General features: G+C 41.8%; 2 protein-coding genes across 2 annotated transcripts; both read right to left on the bottom strand.

Annotated features, from left to right (window-relative positions):
• Window positions 1-1,118: 1,118 nt before the first annotated feature.
• On the bottom strand, window positions 1,119-2,060 carry LOC104980042 (olfactory receptor 1J4-like). The gene has a single exon (XM_010828611.1). It carries the CDS (start codon window positions 2,058-2,060, stop codon window positions 1,119-1,121), a length of 942 nt encoding a protein of 313 aa, XP_010826913.1.
• A 9,037-nt stretch (window positions 2,061-11,097) lies between these two features.
• LOC104980036 (olfactory receptor 1J4-like) lies at window positions 11,098-12,036 on the bottom strand. The gene has a single exon (XM_010828601.1). The coding sequence runs from the start codon at window positions 12,034-12,036 to the stop codon at window positions 11,098-11,100; it is 939 nt and encodes a 312-aa protein (XP_010826903.1).
• Between the last annotated feature and the right edge of the window lie 6,933 nt (window positions 12,037-18,969).

The following is an 18,969-nucleotide window of genomic DNA, read 5'->3' as shown; positions in this document are numbered from 1 at the left end:
CAAGTTGCATGTGTGTTGTGGGGCAATGGAAGAATGAATGGAAAACAGATATGACTAAAATGAAAGGAATTGGCCCAGTAACATAGTGACCATTTAAGTCTACAAGCAATAAATGCTGGAGAGGGTGTGGAGAAAAGGGAACGTTCTTACACTGTTAGTGGGAATGCAAACTAGTACAGCTACTATGGAGTACAGTGTGGAGATTCCTTAAAAAACTGGAAATAGAACTGCCTTATGACCCAGCAATCCCACTGCTGGGCATACACACCGAGGAAACCAGACTTGAAAGAGACACGTGTACCCCAGTGTTCATCACAGCACTGTTTATAACAGTCAGGACATGGAAGCAACCTAGATGTCCATCAGCAGATGAACGGATAAGAAAGCTGTGGTACATATACACAATGGAGTATTACTCAGCCATTAAAAAGAATACATTTGAATCAATTCTAATGAGGTGGATGAAACTGGAGCCTATTATACAGAGTGAAGTAAGCCAGAAAGAAAAACATCAATACAGTATACTAATGCATATATATGGAATTTAGAAGGATGGTAATGATAACCCTGTATGGGAGACAGCAAAAGAGACAAAGATGTATAGAACAGTCTTTTGGACTCTGTGGGAGAGGGAGAGGGTGGGATGAATTTGGGGGAATGGCATTGAAACATGTATAATATCATATAAGAAACGAATCACCAGACCAGGTTTGATACAGGATGCTTGGGGCTGGTGCACTGGGATGACCCAGAGGTATGGCACAGGGAGGGAGGTGGGAGGGGGGTTCAGGATGGGGAACACGTGTACACCCGTGGTGGATTCATGTTGATGTGTGGCAGAACCAATACAATATTGTACAGTAATTAGCCTCCAATTAAAATAAATAAATTTAAATAAACAGTTAAAAAATAGTAACCAATAATATATAATTCTCAGTAACAAAATTATTCATCTAATCAAGCTTCATAATGTTCTAAATAAATAAACAAATATAAAGTTAAAAAACTAAAGAATAACTGGGATGATGCTAGAGACATGGATGGTCAACATGCAACTTTTTAAGAGAGTGTTTCTGACAAAGTCAGTGGGTTTAAATAAGAACATAGTTAGGTGATTCTCACTTGATGAGAAGATTATTGCTTTTGAAAAGAAATCCCAGAGCCAATTTCATGTCTCTGTTCCTTAGGCTGTAGATGAAGGGGTTCAGCATGGGGGTCACCATTGTGTACATCAGTGAGGCAATCATGTCTTTGTCTTTGGACTTGCCTGATGAGGTGGAAAAGTACAGTGCCATAATGGTTCCATAGAATAAGGACACCACAGAGAGGTGGGAGCCACAGGTGGACAGGGCTTTGCAGATCCCCTTCGTAGAAGGGACCCTCAGGATGGAGGCCCCAATGAGACCATAAGAGACCAGGATGCCACTCAGTGAAAGAATGACAACTGCAGCTCCTGCAGTGAATATGACCAGCTCATTGACAGAGGTGTCTGAGCAGGAGAGCTTGAGCAGGGCAGCAAGGTCACAGAAGAAATGTGGGATGTTGTTGTCTGCACAGAAGGACAGCTGAGCCAGGAGGATGGTGTGGGACAGGGCAATGACACAAGAGAGGAACCAGGATCCAGCCAGCAGAAACATACACAGCTCCTCCCTCATGATGGTGGTGTAGTGGAGAGGGTGACAGATGGCCATGTACCTGTCATAAGCCATCACTACAAGAAGAAGGTTATCAATGCAGCCAAAAAGTAGGAAAAAATACATCTGTGCTATGCACTCTGCATAGGGGATGGATTGATCCTGGGTTTGCATGTTTATCAGCATCTTAGGGACAGTGACAGATGAGAAGGAGACGTCAGTGAGGGCCAAGTGGCTGAGGAAGAAGTACATGGGGGTGTGGAGGTGAGCGTCCAGCCTGATGAGCAGGAGGATGAGCAGGTTGCCCAGCACTGTGGTCAGGTACATGCCCAGGAACAGGGCGAAAAACATGCTCTGCTGCCCTGGCTGGATGGGGAGTCCTACGAGGAGGAACTCAGACATGTGGCTCTGATTCTCAGGCCTCATGCTCTTCTTATCTCTTCTGGGGATGAACGGAAATGGGAAATGTCAGGAACTCAGACATATTGAACATAGCAATTACCATACGGTTACATACTTTCTCCCAGTGGCTGTGTCATTGTACAGACAAATATCACTGAATTTCACTCACACATTGATGCCTCATCCAGTGTGGTGAGAACAATGAAAATGTGATCTGTCTGAACACTGACACAGTCACTTGGAGACACCAATAACACATTAATGAATGAACATCAGTCAAACTCTTCAATGGAAATCAGGAAGACCTCATTCTTTTTTAAACACAGTGGAGACACTACAATAGAAAAAATCACCGCAGATGGTGATTACAGCCATGAAATTAAAAGATGCTTACTCCTTGGAAGGAAAGTTATGACCAACCTAGATAGCATATTCAAAAGTAGAGACATTACTTTGCCAACAAAGGTCTGTCTAGTCAAGGCTATTGTTTTTCCGGTGGTCATGTATGGATGTGAAAGTTGGACTGTGAAGAAAGCTGAGCATCAAAGAATTGGTGCTTTTGAACTGTGGTGTTGGAGAAGACTCTTGAGAGTCCCTTGGACTGCAAGGAGATCCAACCAGTCCATTCTGAAGGAGATCAGCCCTGGCTGTTCATTGGAAGGACTTATGCTAAAGCTGAAACTCCAATACTATGGCCACCTCATGCAAAGAGCTGACTCATTGGAAAAGACCCTGATGCTGGGAGGGATTGGGGGCAGGAGAAGGGGACGGCAGAGGATGAGATGGCTGGATGGCATCACCAACTCAACGGACATGAGTTTGAGTGAGCTCCGAGAGTTGGTGATGGACAGGGAGGCCTGGCGTGCTGTGATTCATGGGGTCACAAAGAGTCGGACATGACTGAGCAACTGAACTGAACTGAACTGAACTGAATAAATAAGATACAGTCCCTTTCATGGCTTTACAACCAGGCTGCTTATGTGCTTGTGTCTGTCTTGCGCGCTCACAGACACAAACACACACACAGAGATACCACTTAAGGCGTTATTGTAAAAGTAATACACCATGTACAAAATAAGCACTCAACCCATAAACTCACCTCTTATCATTAGAATGACATAGAAAGGAAAGAATGGAGGGAGGGAGAGAGGAAGGGAGAAAGGAAGTAAGGAAACATTATGTCATTTCCTCAAAAAATTAAGCATAGAATTACCATATGATTCAGAAATTTCAGGACTTCCCTGGTGGCTCAGCGATTAAGTATCTGCCTGCAATGCAGGACACTCAGGTTCAATCCCTGGGTTGGGAAGATTGCCTGGAGAAGGGAAAGGCAACCCACTCTAGTATTCTTGTCTGTAGAATTCCATGGACAGTGGAGCCTGGTGGGCTATAGTCCATGGGGTCACAAAAGAGTAGGACATAACTAAGTGACTAACACCTCAGAATTTCACTTCTGATAATATATCCCAAAGAACTGAAAGCAAGGGCTTAAAAGATTTGCATAACCATGTTTGAAGTGAAGTGAAGTAAAAGTTGCTCAGTCGTGTCCAACTGTTTGCGACCCCGTGGGCTATACAGTTCATGGAATTCTCTAGACCAGAGTACTAGAGTGGGTAGCCTTTCCCTTCTCCAGGGGATCTTCCCAACCCAGGGATTGAACCCAGGTCTCCCACACTGCAGGTGGATTCTTTACACCAGCTGAGCCACAAGAGAATAGCCATGTTTAAAGCAGCATCATTCACGATAGCCAAAAGATGAAAAGAATCTGTATCCATAGACAAATGAATGGATAAACAAAATGTCTCTACATGCAATGGAATATTACTCATCCTTAAAAAGAAAAGAAATCCTGACACATGCTACAACATCGATAAACCTTGAGGGCATTATGTTAAGTAAAATCAGCTAGTCACAAATATGTAAATACTGCATGACTCCACTTACATGAGATTCCTAGAATGGTCAAATTCATAGAGACAAAAAATAGAATGGTGATTGCTGGGCCTTGCATGGGGGAGGAAATTGAGAAGTTATTATTTAGTGGATACAGAGTTTCAGTTTGGGAAGATAAAAATGTTCTGGAGTGGATGGTGGTGATGGCTGTACAACAATATGAATGTACTTAATGCCACAGAACTGTACACTTAAATATCATTGAAATGGTAACATTTATGTTATATGTATTTTAGCACAATAAAAATTTGTTAATTTAGAAATATGTCACAAGGGTTAATAAGCATTGACTAAAAAGAAGCAGTCAAAAGGAGAGTGACCCAAAAATTAAATAAATCAATTCATTATTTAGGCAGAGTGAGTGACCAAGATTCCAGATCAGAAACTAAATATAACAAAGATATGAGGTGACCATCAAGCAAGATCAAGAAGCTTCCTGAAAATGTGTGTTGACTTCTGGGGTCTCCCCTCACATCCAGGGCCCAGACTATGGTCCCTAAAGATGAGCACATCCATAGCCCTTGACTCACTGAACTTTTAATAAATTTGGAATAAATATTAGTAACTGCCTTCATAAATCTGCCTGACAATATAGGTGATGTAGGAGATGCCAGTTCCATTCCTGGCTCATGAAGATTCCCTGGAGGAGGAAAGGGCAACCCACTCCAGTGGGTTCTTGTCAGGAGAATCCCATGGACATAGGAGCCTGGCGGGCTACAGTCCATAGAGTTATAAAGCTCGGACATGACTGAGTGACTGACCATGACACATGTAATTGCCTTCTGGTATGCCACTGCCTCTCTCTTCCTTTCCATCTCTAGTGTTTTAAAATGGCTGAGTGAGTTCTGAGCATACTCGCAAAATGAGTGACATGAGAATTTACCCAATGATGTGTGCGGTCAGAGAGCCAGGACATTACAGATGCTGTAGGACCAAAAAATTGTATCAGAATTAACAGTCATTGGATTAACTAGACAAGGTTCACCAGAATTGACTCCACCATGTCCCCCAAAGTGTGGAAATAATTAAATGTTGATAAAAAAAAGTCCTAGAGAACTTCAGTAACCTTCAAGCCACCAGAACAAATTGCCACCAACTTGGCATATAGAGGACTTTGTTTAGAGCTTCCTTTTATGTCTAGAGCTGAGACAAGAGAAGAGTCAGGCTGCGAGGCTGTCTCCTCAGGTCAAATGCATACACATGTTTCTAAGTCACTCACTTAGCCCACTCTGCTCTACACCCATTCAAAGAGAGAATTAGATTGTGAGGGTGTTGTACACAAAAACAGACACAGAGAGTAACAAAGTGCTTCTTTTAGCTTTTTATGGATTCAGACCAACTTACACACACCTTTAAAATGAAGTACTTTGTCATTACACAACTTAAAAATCATGCAAACAAAAACCCTTCTATACTGTTGATGTGGATGTAAATGGTGCAGCTGCTGTGAAAAGCAGTATGGAGTTTCCCCAAAACATTCAAAACAGAACTACCATCTGATCTGGCAATCCCATTTCTGGGTGTATATCAGAAAGAATAGAAATCAGGATCTCAAAGATATACCTACTCTCATGTGTATTGCAGTACTATTCACAATAGCTAAGTTATGGAAACAACCAAAATGTCCATTGTCAGATGAATGGATAAAGAAAATATGGCATAGATATACAGTGGAATATCATTTTGCCTTTAAAAAAAGGAAATTCTGACATATGTGACATGGGGATGAACCTGGAGGATATTATGCTAAGTGAAATAAACCAGTCTTTTAAGGAAAAATACTTTTTTAAATTTCAGTTTTCAGTTTAAGAAATTCATAAAAGCAGAGAATAAATGAAGATTATCAAGGGCTGGAGAGAAGAAGGGGGGAAAATATAGTGTTATTCAATCAATATAAAGTTTTAGTTATGCAAAATGAATTAATTCTAGAGTCCTGCTATACAGCATATTGCCTAGAGTCAAAAATTCTACATTGTGCATTTAAAATCTCCTTAAAAGAGTGAAGTCCTTGTTAAGTTTCCTACCACAATAAAGGGACACAAGGAAATTTTTAGAAGAGATAGACATGTCGATGACTTGATTGTGGTGATGGCTTCACATGTGTGTGTCCAAACTCCTCAAACTGTATACATTAGATATGTAAAGTCTTTTATAATAATCACACTGCAAAAGCAAATTTAAAAAAATATGCCAAGACCACATCCATTCACCAAGACAGTTCACAAACAGTACACACACATAGAGAAACTCCACTACACACACTGAATCACACATAGTCAAACCCAACACATAAATAACTAACATACACTCACATAAGCACACATCCATGCAGCGCATGAGAATTCCAGCCCTCCATGGTCTGTTATCACCCCATTATAGGACTGTCTACAAAGGTGGATATATTCTACATCTGCTTTGTCCAATACAGTAGCACTAACCTCATGTGACTACTAAAGATTTGAAATATAGCTAGTGCAAACAAGAAACCAAATTTTTAACTTTAGTTAATTTTAACTCATTTTAATTTTATGGCCACTTGTGTGGCTGGTAGCACCACTGAGTCAGTGTGTGCACCAGTGAACACATAGTTGTACAAGTAACATAAACACACCTTTTCTCTCTCTTTCTCCTAGTCAGTGCACACATCCAGGAAAAGAGAGGGTCTCCCACCTTGCTCAGATCATTGTTGATTCTTGCTGGTCCAGGCTGCTCCCTAAACACCCATCTCTTGGATCTCTATGACCTAAGAATCTTTAGCACCTTCCATGTCTGACTACAAGAACTAGAACAATGAGCAGAAAGATTCATTTTTACCAATAGGACTAAGGCCCCAGGGAACTCAGCCTCAAGCCTCTGATTAGAGAAGAAACCAGCTGAGCTAATTGGCCAATTTCTTGCCTTCCTCTTGAGATGGATCCTTGCAGAGGCCAAAGGGCTGAACCACAGGAGTCCCGGGAAAAGGTGTCCCTAATGTCACTAACATGTTAGCCACCCCTCTGCCTGCTCATGAGGAGGAGGAGAGGTGAATGCCTTTGACCTTTGAAGAATTCAGCAGTGAACTCAGCAATGCTTCCTCATGTATCACAGTAAGGTCCAAACAGAGCAGTATTAACCTTTGAGAGTCCCACACCACTGATCTCAAATTGTATTAGAGCACACATTCCACTGTTACCATTTATTCCATCCATATAGAACCACAAAGACCCACAAAATCCAGAACAACCTTGATAAAAATGAACTAGGGTCTAATGAACTAAAGGAATAGGAGATAGGTCAGGAGTGGGACAGAAAGAATGTGGGATGGGAACCAATATTCTTATGGATTATAAAATTTCAGCATATTTAGATATATTAAAACTCATGAGCTCAAGTTGATGTATATCCAGTTCTAGCTTGACACCAAAGAGTTCTTTCCAGCCTCTCCTTTTCCATGTACATGGCATCTTTCCCCAACTGATGAATTACTCCCTTTTCCAGAATAAGTTTATTTATTTGCTAAAGCTTTGAATGTAAGTAATTTCAGAATTTTGAACTCAAACCACTGTTAATGACAAACTAACTTCCCCTCAAACACTTACTTAGTGTTTATATACAAAATTCTGTGTTTGATAATTACTTATTTTATTTTCCAATTTAGTCTGATTTTGGTATTAATTTGAAATATAGTTAAGCTCATTTTTTGGTTTATTCTACTTTGCTTTATTCTCCATTATCTTCTATTTAGTTTTTAGTAGGTAAAAGATAACATAGTCAAATTATACAAATGGATATACTCATCTCCCCATCTTTTTCTATCCCATTCCCACCCACATCCTGTAGGTAAACAGGCTCATTAGTTTCTGATTTACTCTTTGTGTGCTTCTTGCTCAGTGAGAAGTTACATGTATATATTGGGTTGGCCAAGAAATTCATTTGGTTTTTCCACACGATTTAATAGAAAAACACAAACAAATATTTTGGCCAACCCGATATTAGCTTCCCTTCATTTTCATATGAGAAGTAGCATTCTATAGATGCTCTTTTACATTTCTTTTTTCCATTTAATAATATAGCTTGGAAATCCCTCCACATTGATTCATCTCATAGGTATCTTTGTCATTACTTTTTCATAGCTGCGAAGTATTCAATTGCACTGATGTTCCACAGAGTTTTCTTTTGAAGCCCTAGAATGGGATAGCAGTGATAAATGTACCAAATGCCATCTAACTGTGTACTTCAAATGGTTAAAATGGTACATTTCATGTTGTGTTATTATACTACAATGGGATTTCCAGGTGGTTCAGTGGTAAAGAATCCACCTGCAAATAATGCAGGACTCAGGGGCTGCAGGTTCAATCTGTGGCTCACGAAGATCCCCTGGAGAAGGAAATGGCACCCATTCCAATATTCTTGCCTAGGAAATCCCATGGACGGAGGAGTCTGGAAAGCTACAGTCCATGGGGTTGAAAAGAGTTGGATACAACTGAGTGACTGAGCACACACACACACATTATACTACAATGAAAAAAATTTAAGGGAAAAGTAAGACATAATTTCTACATAATGTAAAGCAGAGAAAAAGAATTGTAAAATAATAATAATATATGATTAATTGTTCAATAGAGGAGGGAATGAAATAAAATATATGTTTAGTTAATCAAAAGGGAGTAAGAGAAGAGACAATAAATAGGAAATCAGATGTCTTAATTAGAAAGCTTGTAGAAATACAGAGACTTCCTTGGCAGTCCAGTGGTTAGGACTCTGCTCCCAATGTGGGGGACATGGGTTTGATCCCTGGTTGGGGAAATAGGATCCTACTTTGACACATGATGCAGCAAAAAAAAAAAAAAAGAAAAACATATAGAAATAACAGACAATATAAATTCAAATACATTCTATCATTTATTATTAGATGTTAAGAGATAAATTTTTTCAGTAGTCATGTATGGATGTGAGAGTTGAACTGTAAAGAAAGCTGAGCACTGAAGAATCGATATTTTTGAACTGTGGTGTTGGAGAAGACTCTTGAGAGTCCCTTGGACTGCAAGGAGATCCAACCAGTCCATCCTAAAGGAGACCAGTCCTGGGTGTTCATTGGAGGGACTGATGGTGAAGCTGAAACTCCAATACTGTGGCCACCTGATGCGAAGAGCTGACTCATTTGAAAAGACCCTGATGCTGGGAAAGATTGAAGGTGGGAGGAGAAGGGGATGACAGAAGACGAGATGGTTGGATGGCATCACCTACTCAGTAGACATGAGTTTGGGTAGACTCTGGGAGTTGGCGATGGACAGGGAGGCCTGGTGTGCTGCAGTCCATGGGGTCACAAAGAGTCAGACACGACAAGCAACTGAACTGAAGAGATAAATTCTCCAGAAATACAATGATTGTCAATCCACGTAAAAAAAGAAAAACTCAAGTTTACACTACTAGCAACTAACACTTTACAGATAAAGACATAAAAAAAGAGGCAAAAGAACTAAACAGACATTTCTCCAAAGAAGACATACAGATGGCTAACAAACACATGGAAAAATGCTCAACATCACTCATTATCAGAGAAATGCAAATCAAAACCACTATGAGGTACCATCTCACGTCGGTCAGAATAGGTGCTATCAAGAAGTCTACAAACAATAAATGCTGGAGAGGGTGCAGAGAAATGAGAACCCTCTTACACTGTTGGTGGGAATGCAAACTAGTACAGCCACTATGGAGAACAGTGTGGAGATTCCTTAAAAAACTGGAAATAGAACTGTAATATGACCCAGCAATCCCACTGCTGGGCATACACACCAAGGAAACCAGAATTGAAAGAGATAGGTGTACCGCAATGTTCATTGCAACACTGTTTACGATAGCTAGGACATGGAAGCAAACTAGACGTCTATCGGCAGATGAATGGATAAGAAAGCTGTGGTACATATACACAGTAGAATATTACTCAGCTATTAAAAAGAATGCATTTGATTCAGTTCTAATGAGGTGGAGGAAACTAGAGCCTATTATACAGAGTGAAGTAAGTCAGAAAGAAAAACACCAATATAGTACATTAATGCATATATATGGAATTTAGAAAGATGGTAATGATGACCCTATATGCGAGACATTAAGAGACACAGATACAAAGAACAGACTTTTGGACTCTGGGAGAAGGTGAGAGTGGGATGATTTGAGAGAATACCATTGAAACATGTATATTACCATATGTGAATTAGATTGCCAGTCCAGGTTTGATGCATGAGACAGGGCACTCAGGGCCGGTGCACTGGGATGACCCTGAGGAATGGGATGGGAAGGGAGGTGGGAGGGGGGTTCAGGATGGGGTCACATGTACACCCATGGCTGATTCATGTGAATGTATGGCAAAAACCACTACAATATTGTAAAGTAATTAGCCTCCATTTAAAATAAATAAATTAATTTTTTTAAAAGTTTCAAGCAAAGTGAGGGAAAAAAATACCATGTAAACACTAACCAAAAGAAAGCTGGGAGTGGTTTAGTCATTAAGTCGTATCTGACTCTTGCAACACCATGAACTGTAGCCAGCCAGGGTCCTCTGTCCATGGGATTCTCTAGGCAAGAATAGTGGAGTGGGGTAGTTTTTCCAGTAGTCACATATGGATGTGAGAGTTGGACTGTAAAGAATGAGTGCTGAAGAACTGATATTTTTGAACTGTGGTGTTAAAGAAGACTCTTGAGAGTCCCTTGGACAGCAAGGAGATCAAACCAGTCAATCCTAAAGGAAATCAACCCTAAATATTCACTGGAATGACTGATGCTGAAGCTCCAATAATTTGGCCACCTGATGCAAAGATCCAACTCATTGGAAAAGACTCCGATGCTAGGAAAGATTGAGGAGAAGGGACAACAGAGAATGAGATGGTAGGATGGCATCACTGAATCAATGGACATGAGTTTGAGCAAACTCTGGGAGATAGTGAAGGACAGGGAAGCCTGGCATGCTGGTCTTCATGGGATTGCAAAGACTGGACACAACTGAATGACTAAACAACATGAAAGCAGAATGCATATTCATTTGAAGTTAAGCAGAGTTGCCAACCATAGAATAATTTTAGAAGATATGTATCACTGTGCTCAAGACTGCAAACAGAGGATTTAGTTATTCTCATCTGAAGAAGTTACCCCTAAAGACAAATATTTCTAGGGCTTGTTTTATATCTCTGTTTCTGAGGCTATAGATAAAGGGATTCAGCATGGGAGTAACCACTGTATACATGACTGAAGCAATTACGTCTTTGTCATTGGAGTCCCATAATAAGGAGAAAAAGTAAGCACCAGCAAGTGTCCCATAGTACAAAGATACCACAAAGAGGTGGGAGCCACAGGTGGAGAAGGCTTTAAAGAGTCTCTTAATGGAGGGGACCCTCAGGATGATGGTCCCTATATGAACATATGAACCCAAGATGATACTCAGAGGCAAGATGAACAGCATTCCTCCTTCAGTAAAGATGACCAGCTCATTGATGGAAATGTCTGAGCAGCTCATCTTCAGGAGGGAAGGGAGATCACAGAAGAAGTTGGGGATAGTATTTTCAGCACAGAAAGACAGTTGGACCAAGAGGAGGGTGTGCAACAGGGCATGGATACAACAGAAGAACCAGGACACAGCTACCAATGAGATACACAGCTCCTGCCTCATGACAGTGGTGTAGTGAAGTGGCTGGCATATGGCCACGTACCTGTCATATGCCATCACTGCAAGAAGGAAGTTGTCAAGACAGCCAAAAAGTATGAAAAAATACATCTGGGAAATGCACTCCACATAGGGGATGGATTGTTGCTGAGTATGCATGTTCAACAGCATCTTTGGAACTGTGATAGTGGAAAGGGAAATGTCAGAGAAGGCCAAGTGGCTGAGGAAGAAGTACATGGCAGTGTGCAGGTGAGGGTCCAGCCTGATGAGCAGGATGACGAGCAGGTTTCCCAGCACTGTGGTCAGGTACACGCCCAGGAACAAGGCGAAGAACACACCCTGCTGCTCTGGCCTGATGGGGAGCCCCAGAAGGAGGAACTCGGACACGCTGCTCTGGTTCTCCTTCCTCATGCTTCGCTCATGTCTCCTGGGGATGAAGGAGAGGGGGAAATGTCAGAAGCTTTGATATTGTAATTAAGGCTGCCACACTAAGGTCTCTCTGGCTTCCCTGGTGGCTCAGACAACAAAGAGTCTGCCTGCAATGCGAGAGACCTGGGTTCAGTCTCCAGGTTGGAAAGATACCCTAGAAAAGGAAATGGCAATCCACTCCAGTATTCTTGCCTGGGAAATCCCATGGATGGAGGATCCTGGCAAGCTACAGTCCATGGCATTGCAAAGAGTCAGACACAACTGAGTGACTAACACACACACACACACACTAAGGTCTCTAACGTACTCATAGAGAAGAAGAATTTTCTCCTAAATTTCTTTTATCACCTAGTACTATTAGAGCAAGTGACAAATCCTCAATGCTCGATAGATTAATTTGGATAGAGACCACAGTACATTCATTCTTTGGTTTTCTTTTTAATTAACCATGTTTCTGGAACTAAGCTTTTGACTAGAAAGTGAAAATTTCTCAGTCGAGTCTGACTCTTTGTGGCCCCATGGACTACACAGTTCATGGAATGCTCCAGGCCAGAATACTGGAGTGGGTAGCTGTTCCCTTCTCCAAGTGATCTTTCCAACCCAGAGATCGAACCCAGGTCTCCCACTTGTCAGGTGGATTCTTTATCAGCTGACTCAAGATATAGGAATAAACGAGGCGCACAGGGCCTCTTCTGTCTGGATTCTAACCTTCTAAGGAACACCTGCCAAAGGACTGACTAACGTTATGGATCTGAAGCCAGATTCCTCATGCTGCAATCCTGGCCCCACTGTTTTCCAGCTGTATGACTTGGGATGCTAAATCTCTCTTAGCCTCTTGTTGTGCCTCTGTAATGCTGAGATACCAATATCACACATCACACATTCATAGAGTTAATCAGAGGGTTCTAATTCAATGTGTTTTAATTAGTTAATTAATTATCTAAGAGCAGAATCCTGCATAAAACACATACAAAATTTTATTGATTACTTTTATGATAGGATAAGTATCCAAAAACTCAGTATCAAATTCAGGGACTTAATAAAACAATATTATGAGATGATCAGCACAAGGACCAAGAAACTGGGCTAAAATTTGCATCTATCTGAGCTCTCACACTCATAAGGTGAACTTCTGAGTTTGGATCCTATTAGTGGGATAAATTCCCTAGGGGAACATATCTTTGTTGTTGTTCAGTCACTCAGTCATGTCCGACTCTTTGTGACCCCATGGACTGCAGTACACAAGGCTTCCCTGTCCTTCACTATCTCCCAGAGTTTGCTCAAACTCATATCCACTGAGTCGGTGATGCCATCCAAATATCTCATCCTCTGTCACCCTCTTCACCTCCTGCTCTCAATCTTTTCCAGCATCAGAGTCTTTTCCAATGAGTTGGATCTTTGCATCAGGTGGCCAAAGTATTGGAGCTTCAACATCAGTCCTTCCAGTGAATATTCAGGGTTGATTTCTTTTAGGATTGACTGGTTTGATCTCCTTGCTGTCCAAGGGACTCTCAAGAGTCTTCTTAGGCACCACAGTTTGAAAGTTCAATTCTTTGGCACTCAGGCTTCTTTATGGGTCAACTCTTACATCCATACAAGACTACTGGAAAAATGATAGCTTTGACTATACATACCTTTGTCAGCAAAGTGATGTCTCTCCTTTTAATACATTGTCTAGGTTTGTCATAGCTTTTCTTCCAAGGAGCAAGTGTCTTTTAATTTCATGGCTTCAGTCACTGTCCACAGTAATTTTGGAGCCCAAGAAAATAAAGTCATCACTGTTTTCATTGTTTCCCCATCTGTTTGCCATGAAGTGATGGGACCAGATGCCATGATCTTTGTTTTTTGAATGTTGAGTTTTAAGCCAGCTTTTTGTCACTCTCCTCTTTCACTTTCATCAAGAGGCTTTTTAGTTCCTTTTTGCTTTCTGCCATTAGGGTGGTGTCATCTGCCTATCTGTGGTTATTGATATTTCTCCTGGCAATCTTGATTCCAGCTTGTGCTTCATCCAGCCTGGCATTTCACATGATGTACCCTGCATAAAAGTTAAATAAGAGTGACAATATACAGCCTTGACATACTCCTTTCCCAATTTGGAACCAGTCTGTTGTTCCATGTCTAGTTCTAACTGTTGCTTCTTGACCTGCATATAGGTTTCTCAGGAGGCAGGTAATATGGTCTGGTATTCCTACCTGTCTTAGAATTTTCCATAGCTTGTTGTGATCCACACAGTCAAAGGCTTAAGTGTAAGCAATGAAGGAGCAGTAGATGTTTTTGTGGAATTTCTTGATTTTTCTATGATCCAATCGATGTTGGAAATTTGATCTCTGGTTCCTCTGTCTTTTCTAAATCCAAATGAACATCAGTAGGTTCTTGGTTCATGTACTGTTGAAACCTAGCTTGGAGGATTTTGAGCATGACCTTGCAAGCATATGAAATGAGTGCAATTGTGCAGTAGTTTGAATATTACTTGACATTATCCTTCTTTGGTATTGGAATGAAAACTGGCCTTTTCCAGTGCCTTGACCACTGCTGAGTTTTGCAAATTTGTTCACATATTGAGTGCAGCATTTTAACAGCATCATCTTTTGGGATTTGAAATGTTTCAGCCAGAATTCTATCACCTCTGCTAGTTTTGTTCAGAGTAATGCTTCCTAAACCCCACTTGACTTCAACTCCAGGATGTCTGGCTCTAGGTGAGTGATCACACCACCATGGTTATCTGAGTTATTAAGACATTTTTTTGTACAGTTCTTCTGTGTATTCTTTACATCTCTTCTTAATATCTTCTTCTTCTGTTTGGTCGATACTGTTTCTGTTATTTATTGAGCCCATCTTTGCCTGAAATGTTCCTTTTGTATCATTAATTGTCTTGTTTATCTTCTTGTCAAGAAATAAACCATCCTTCTGTAAACGTATCTTCAGACATTTCTGGTGCTTCATGTTGACTCAGCTCTGGGTGTTCATAGGTAGGAAGACACCTGAGATCTGGGATCTGAGAGCTATGAGATACTGAAGGATTGGAAGGGTTTATTAGAATTTAGTTGCCTGATTGATCATTCATGATTCCCCAATATTGATCTTCACACTGGATAATTATTGACATTTAATGAACACTATGTCAGACTAATAAATTTTTGGATAATAGCTTCACTAATTTTTTTCAACAGTCCTAAGAGGTAGGTGTTATTAAACTTCACTGTCAACATAGTCAGAAGAGTAGGAAGCTAGCATGTTCATACAGTAGCTTCTGTAGTCACATTCATCTCTTGTGTTTTTTTTTAATTTATTGGAACGTCTATTCCTATGACTCTACTATTTCTCTGTCTCTCTTTAGTTAGAGAAAATAGTCAGGATCTTAAGATGTGTTATTTCAAGATCTGATGGAGTCTTCTACTCAGATAACTGTCAACACTCATATTCCTGAAGTCCTTTAGTCTGTAAATGGCTTTTATTTGCCTTCAATTTTGTTCAGTCCATCAGTGTTTATTTATATCTGGAAAGTAGAGAAAACTTTCTTGCCTTGAAAATCCTATGAACAGAGGAGCCTGGTAGGCTACAGTCCATGGGGTTGCAAACAATCGGACATGACTGAGCACAATTGTACACACACACACACACATACACACATACTCAAACTATTAATAGGTGAATACAGTCAGGATGTGAGTCAGCAAAACTCACAAACAAAATGCACATGTACAATTCAACTACACACAGAGAACGCTCAAGCATCCTCTACACAGATACTGCAGTCCAAGAGGTTATTCATATTTGAATCATGAGCCATGCAGAAGGTATTACACACAGCGCACAAGCAAAGAATGCAAGTCAAGTGAGCACACACAGATAGGAAATTTCCAGCTTCTCTGGAAATCCAGTTACAAAAACACATATAGTTATACAACACAACGCACACACAAATACATTAAATGTCCCTCATGGTCACAGATGCACATGTTTACACACGACACACATGCATGATTTCTGGGCTCCTCCTGAGCTATAACAGTGATATGAGTTCAGATACCTTCCTCTTCTTTCTGTTACCTGAATCCTCACTTTCTGCCCAAAAGACCCAGCATCCAAAGAAAAAAAGCAAACCTTGGTGGCCTGAGGACCTTTACAGACTCTCATGTCTGTTCACCAACCTCAAAACAACAGGCAAGAAGGTCTCCTTTGACTCATGAGAAAGAAACCCCAGAGAGAAACAGCCCCCAGTCCCTGACTAGAGAAGCAGTCAACTGGGGCTAATTGCCCAGCTTCCTCCTGGCCCCTCAGGAAGGAGAATACTTGGAGTGCAGAGGGGCTGAGCTATACCTGCAGCCACAGGAGAAATTGTCCCTAAAGTCAGTGGTACCTTGGGCTTCTGGTCAAGACTCAGCTGGGAGGCAGAGGTTCCCCCATTCCCTGTGGCCTCTGCATCGTGCGTTCAGCTTCTGTCTACTGATGTATGGTACACACAGTCCTTATGATCTCAGCAAGCTTCTTTCTGCAGGCTTCCTAACATCTACACAGGCTTCTATTAGAACACAAAGTCCCTTAAAATGTACAGGTCTCACTTTTCTGTGAGGTTCTCTAGGGTAAGGTCTGTGCCTTGTTCAGGAGTAAGGGAACTGAATCTATAACTTTGAAAAAGACTCAGGGCTCTCCCCCTAGTAAGAGAGCATGACTGAGCAAATTATCAGAGAGCTCAGATTCAGTTTTTTCAAAGTAGAAGTAATAATCATTTCCTTCATGTCAATTTGAAGGATGTGTAAATGAGTTTTATTGAAAGCTTGACAAATGTTAAGGTTTATTGTCAATGTCTTTATCACTGACTTCGTGCATACTAGGTCGTTTTAGTCATGTCCAATTATTTGCAACTCTATGGACCGTAGCCCACCAGTCTCCTCTGTCCATGGTATTCTCAAGGCAAGAATATTGGAGCAGATTGCATGCCCTCCTGCAGGGGATCTTCCCCACCGAGGGATCCAACCTACATTTCTTAAGTCTTCTGCATTGGCCGGCAGGTTCTTTATCACTAGTGCTACCTGTGAAATCCCTTTTTGTCACTAGGGATCAGCTATGGCTCACAATAGACACCTGGTCATCACTGAACTGGAGATATGAATGGCAACCCAAACCAGTGTTCTTGCCTGGAGAATCCCATGGACAGAGGAGCCTGGTGGACCACAGTCCATGGGGTAGCAATGAGTCCAGGACAAGACTGAGTGCCTGATACACACACACACACACACACTCACTGAATGAATTCATCTTTTCATTCATGTGCTTAAATGATCATTAAGGCTCTCATAAAAGTAAACACTAATGTATGCTCTGGAGACATAACAGTGAATAATATCAACAGATATCCCTTTTGTGAAATACACACCCAAGTAGGAGTGGTGCAGAAAAAAATTAATGCAAAATGAATAGCAGATAAATGGTCGAAAGTGCTGGGGCATGATAAAAATCAGGCACAGAGTTAGGGAGAATGAAGAAGTTCAGAAAAGACCTAGTGTTACAGGTCTTTTCAGTGTTACAGGGTTATTTTTCACAGAAACCCAGATATCCCTTCAATCAAGTGACTCCAGATCTGTAAACTCGTTTACACCATTGCACACCTACTAGAATGGCTACAATGGAAATGGCTAAATGGAAAGGACCACTGCTATCAAGTGTCACTGAAGGTATGACAGAATTGTAACTCTCATACACTGCTCGTGGGAGTATGAAACAGTTTGAAATTTTCTTTAAAAGCTAAACATAGGAGGAGGAGCCAAGATGGCGGAGGAGTAGGATGGGGAGAACACTTTCCCCCCTACAAATTCATCAAAAGAACATTTAAACGCTGAGTAAATTCCACAAAATAACTTCTGAAGGCTGGCAGAGGACATCAGGCACCCAAAAAAGCAGCCCAAGTCTTCGAAGGGAGGTAGGAAAAAATAAAAAAGACAAAAAAAAAGAGACAAAAGAGGGAGGGATGGAGTTCCATCCCGGGTAGGGAGTCTTAAAAAGAGAGAAGTTTCCAAACACCAGGAAACCTTCTCACTGCCGAATCTGTGCTGAGCTTTGGAAGCACAAAGGGCAACATAACAGGGAGGAAAAATAAATAAACAATTAAAACCCGCAGATTGCGAGCCCTACGGTAACTCCCCAGGCAGAGAAGGAGCGCAGACGCCTGCACACGCCATTAGCAAGCGGGGGCTGGGCAGGGAGGCGCGGCGCAGGCTGCATCGCTTAGAGTGAGGACCTGGCCTGAATACCCTGAGCACTATCTGAGCAAAATAATTTGGGCTAGCAAACCAGACTGTGGGATATCTACCACGCGAAAAGCCAGCCCTAACCTAAGACACCGCCAGGCCCGTGCACGAAACAAAGGACTGAACAGAGATAGCCGGCTGCAGACCATGCCCCTCCGGTGACAGGCAGCCAGAACCGGAAGGGGGCAATCGCAGCCCCAGAGCAACATTATCTAAAAAACTGTAAGCAGGCTTCTTTGCTAACTAAAACTTCTTGGGGGTCTGGACGGTCAACATCTGCCTGAGAAGGTGTGCCGGTTGTACACCTAGATAACCGAACCGCGGGGAGGCGATAAGTTGCAGCAATTGTGCTCACCAAACACCTCATCACCTGAGCTGCTCGGACCTGGGAAGGGCACAAAGCCCAGGCCCAACCAAGTCTGTGCCTCTGAGGACTACGCAAGTGCCTGAACCTGAGCGGCTTGGACCTGGGAGGTGCAGGCAGCCCAGGGCCGGCCACGGATGGTTCCCTGTGGAACAACCTAGAGCCTGAGCTGTGTGGGCAGGGAGGCTACAGGCGCCGTGCGCGGGGGCAGACCCAGTGTGGCTGAGGCACTGCGAGCACACGCCAGTCTTATTTATTTGCAGCGTCCCTCCCTCCCTCCCCACAGCGCGACTGAACAAGTGA

The sequence above is a fragment of the Bison bison genome, unplaced genomic scaffold (genome assembly GCF_000754665.1).
Source record: "Bison bison bison isolate TAMUID 2011002044 unplaced genomic scaffold, Bison_UMD1.0 scf7180017858675, whole genome shotgun sequence".
NCBI classification, from domain to species: Eukaryota; Metazoa; Chordata; class Mammalia; order Artiodactyla; family Bovidae; genus Bison; species Bison bison.
This window is presented reverse-complemented; position numbering and strand designations above follow the sequence as displayed.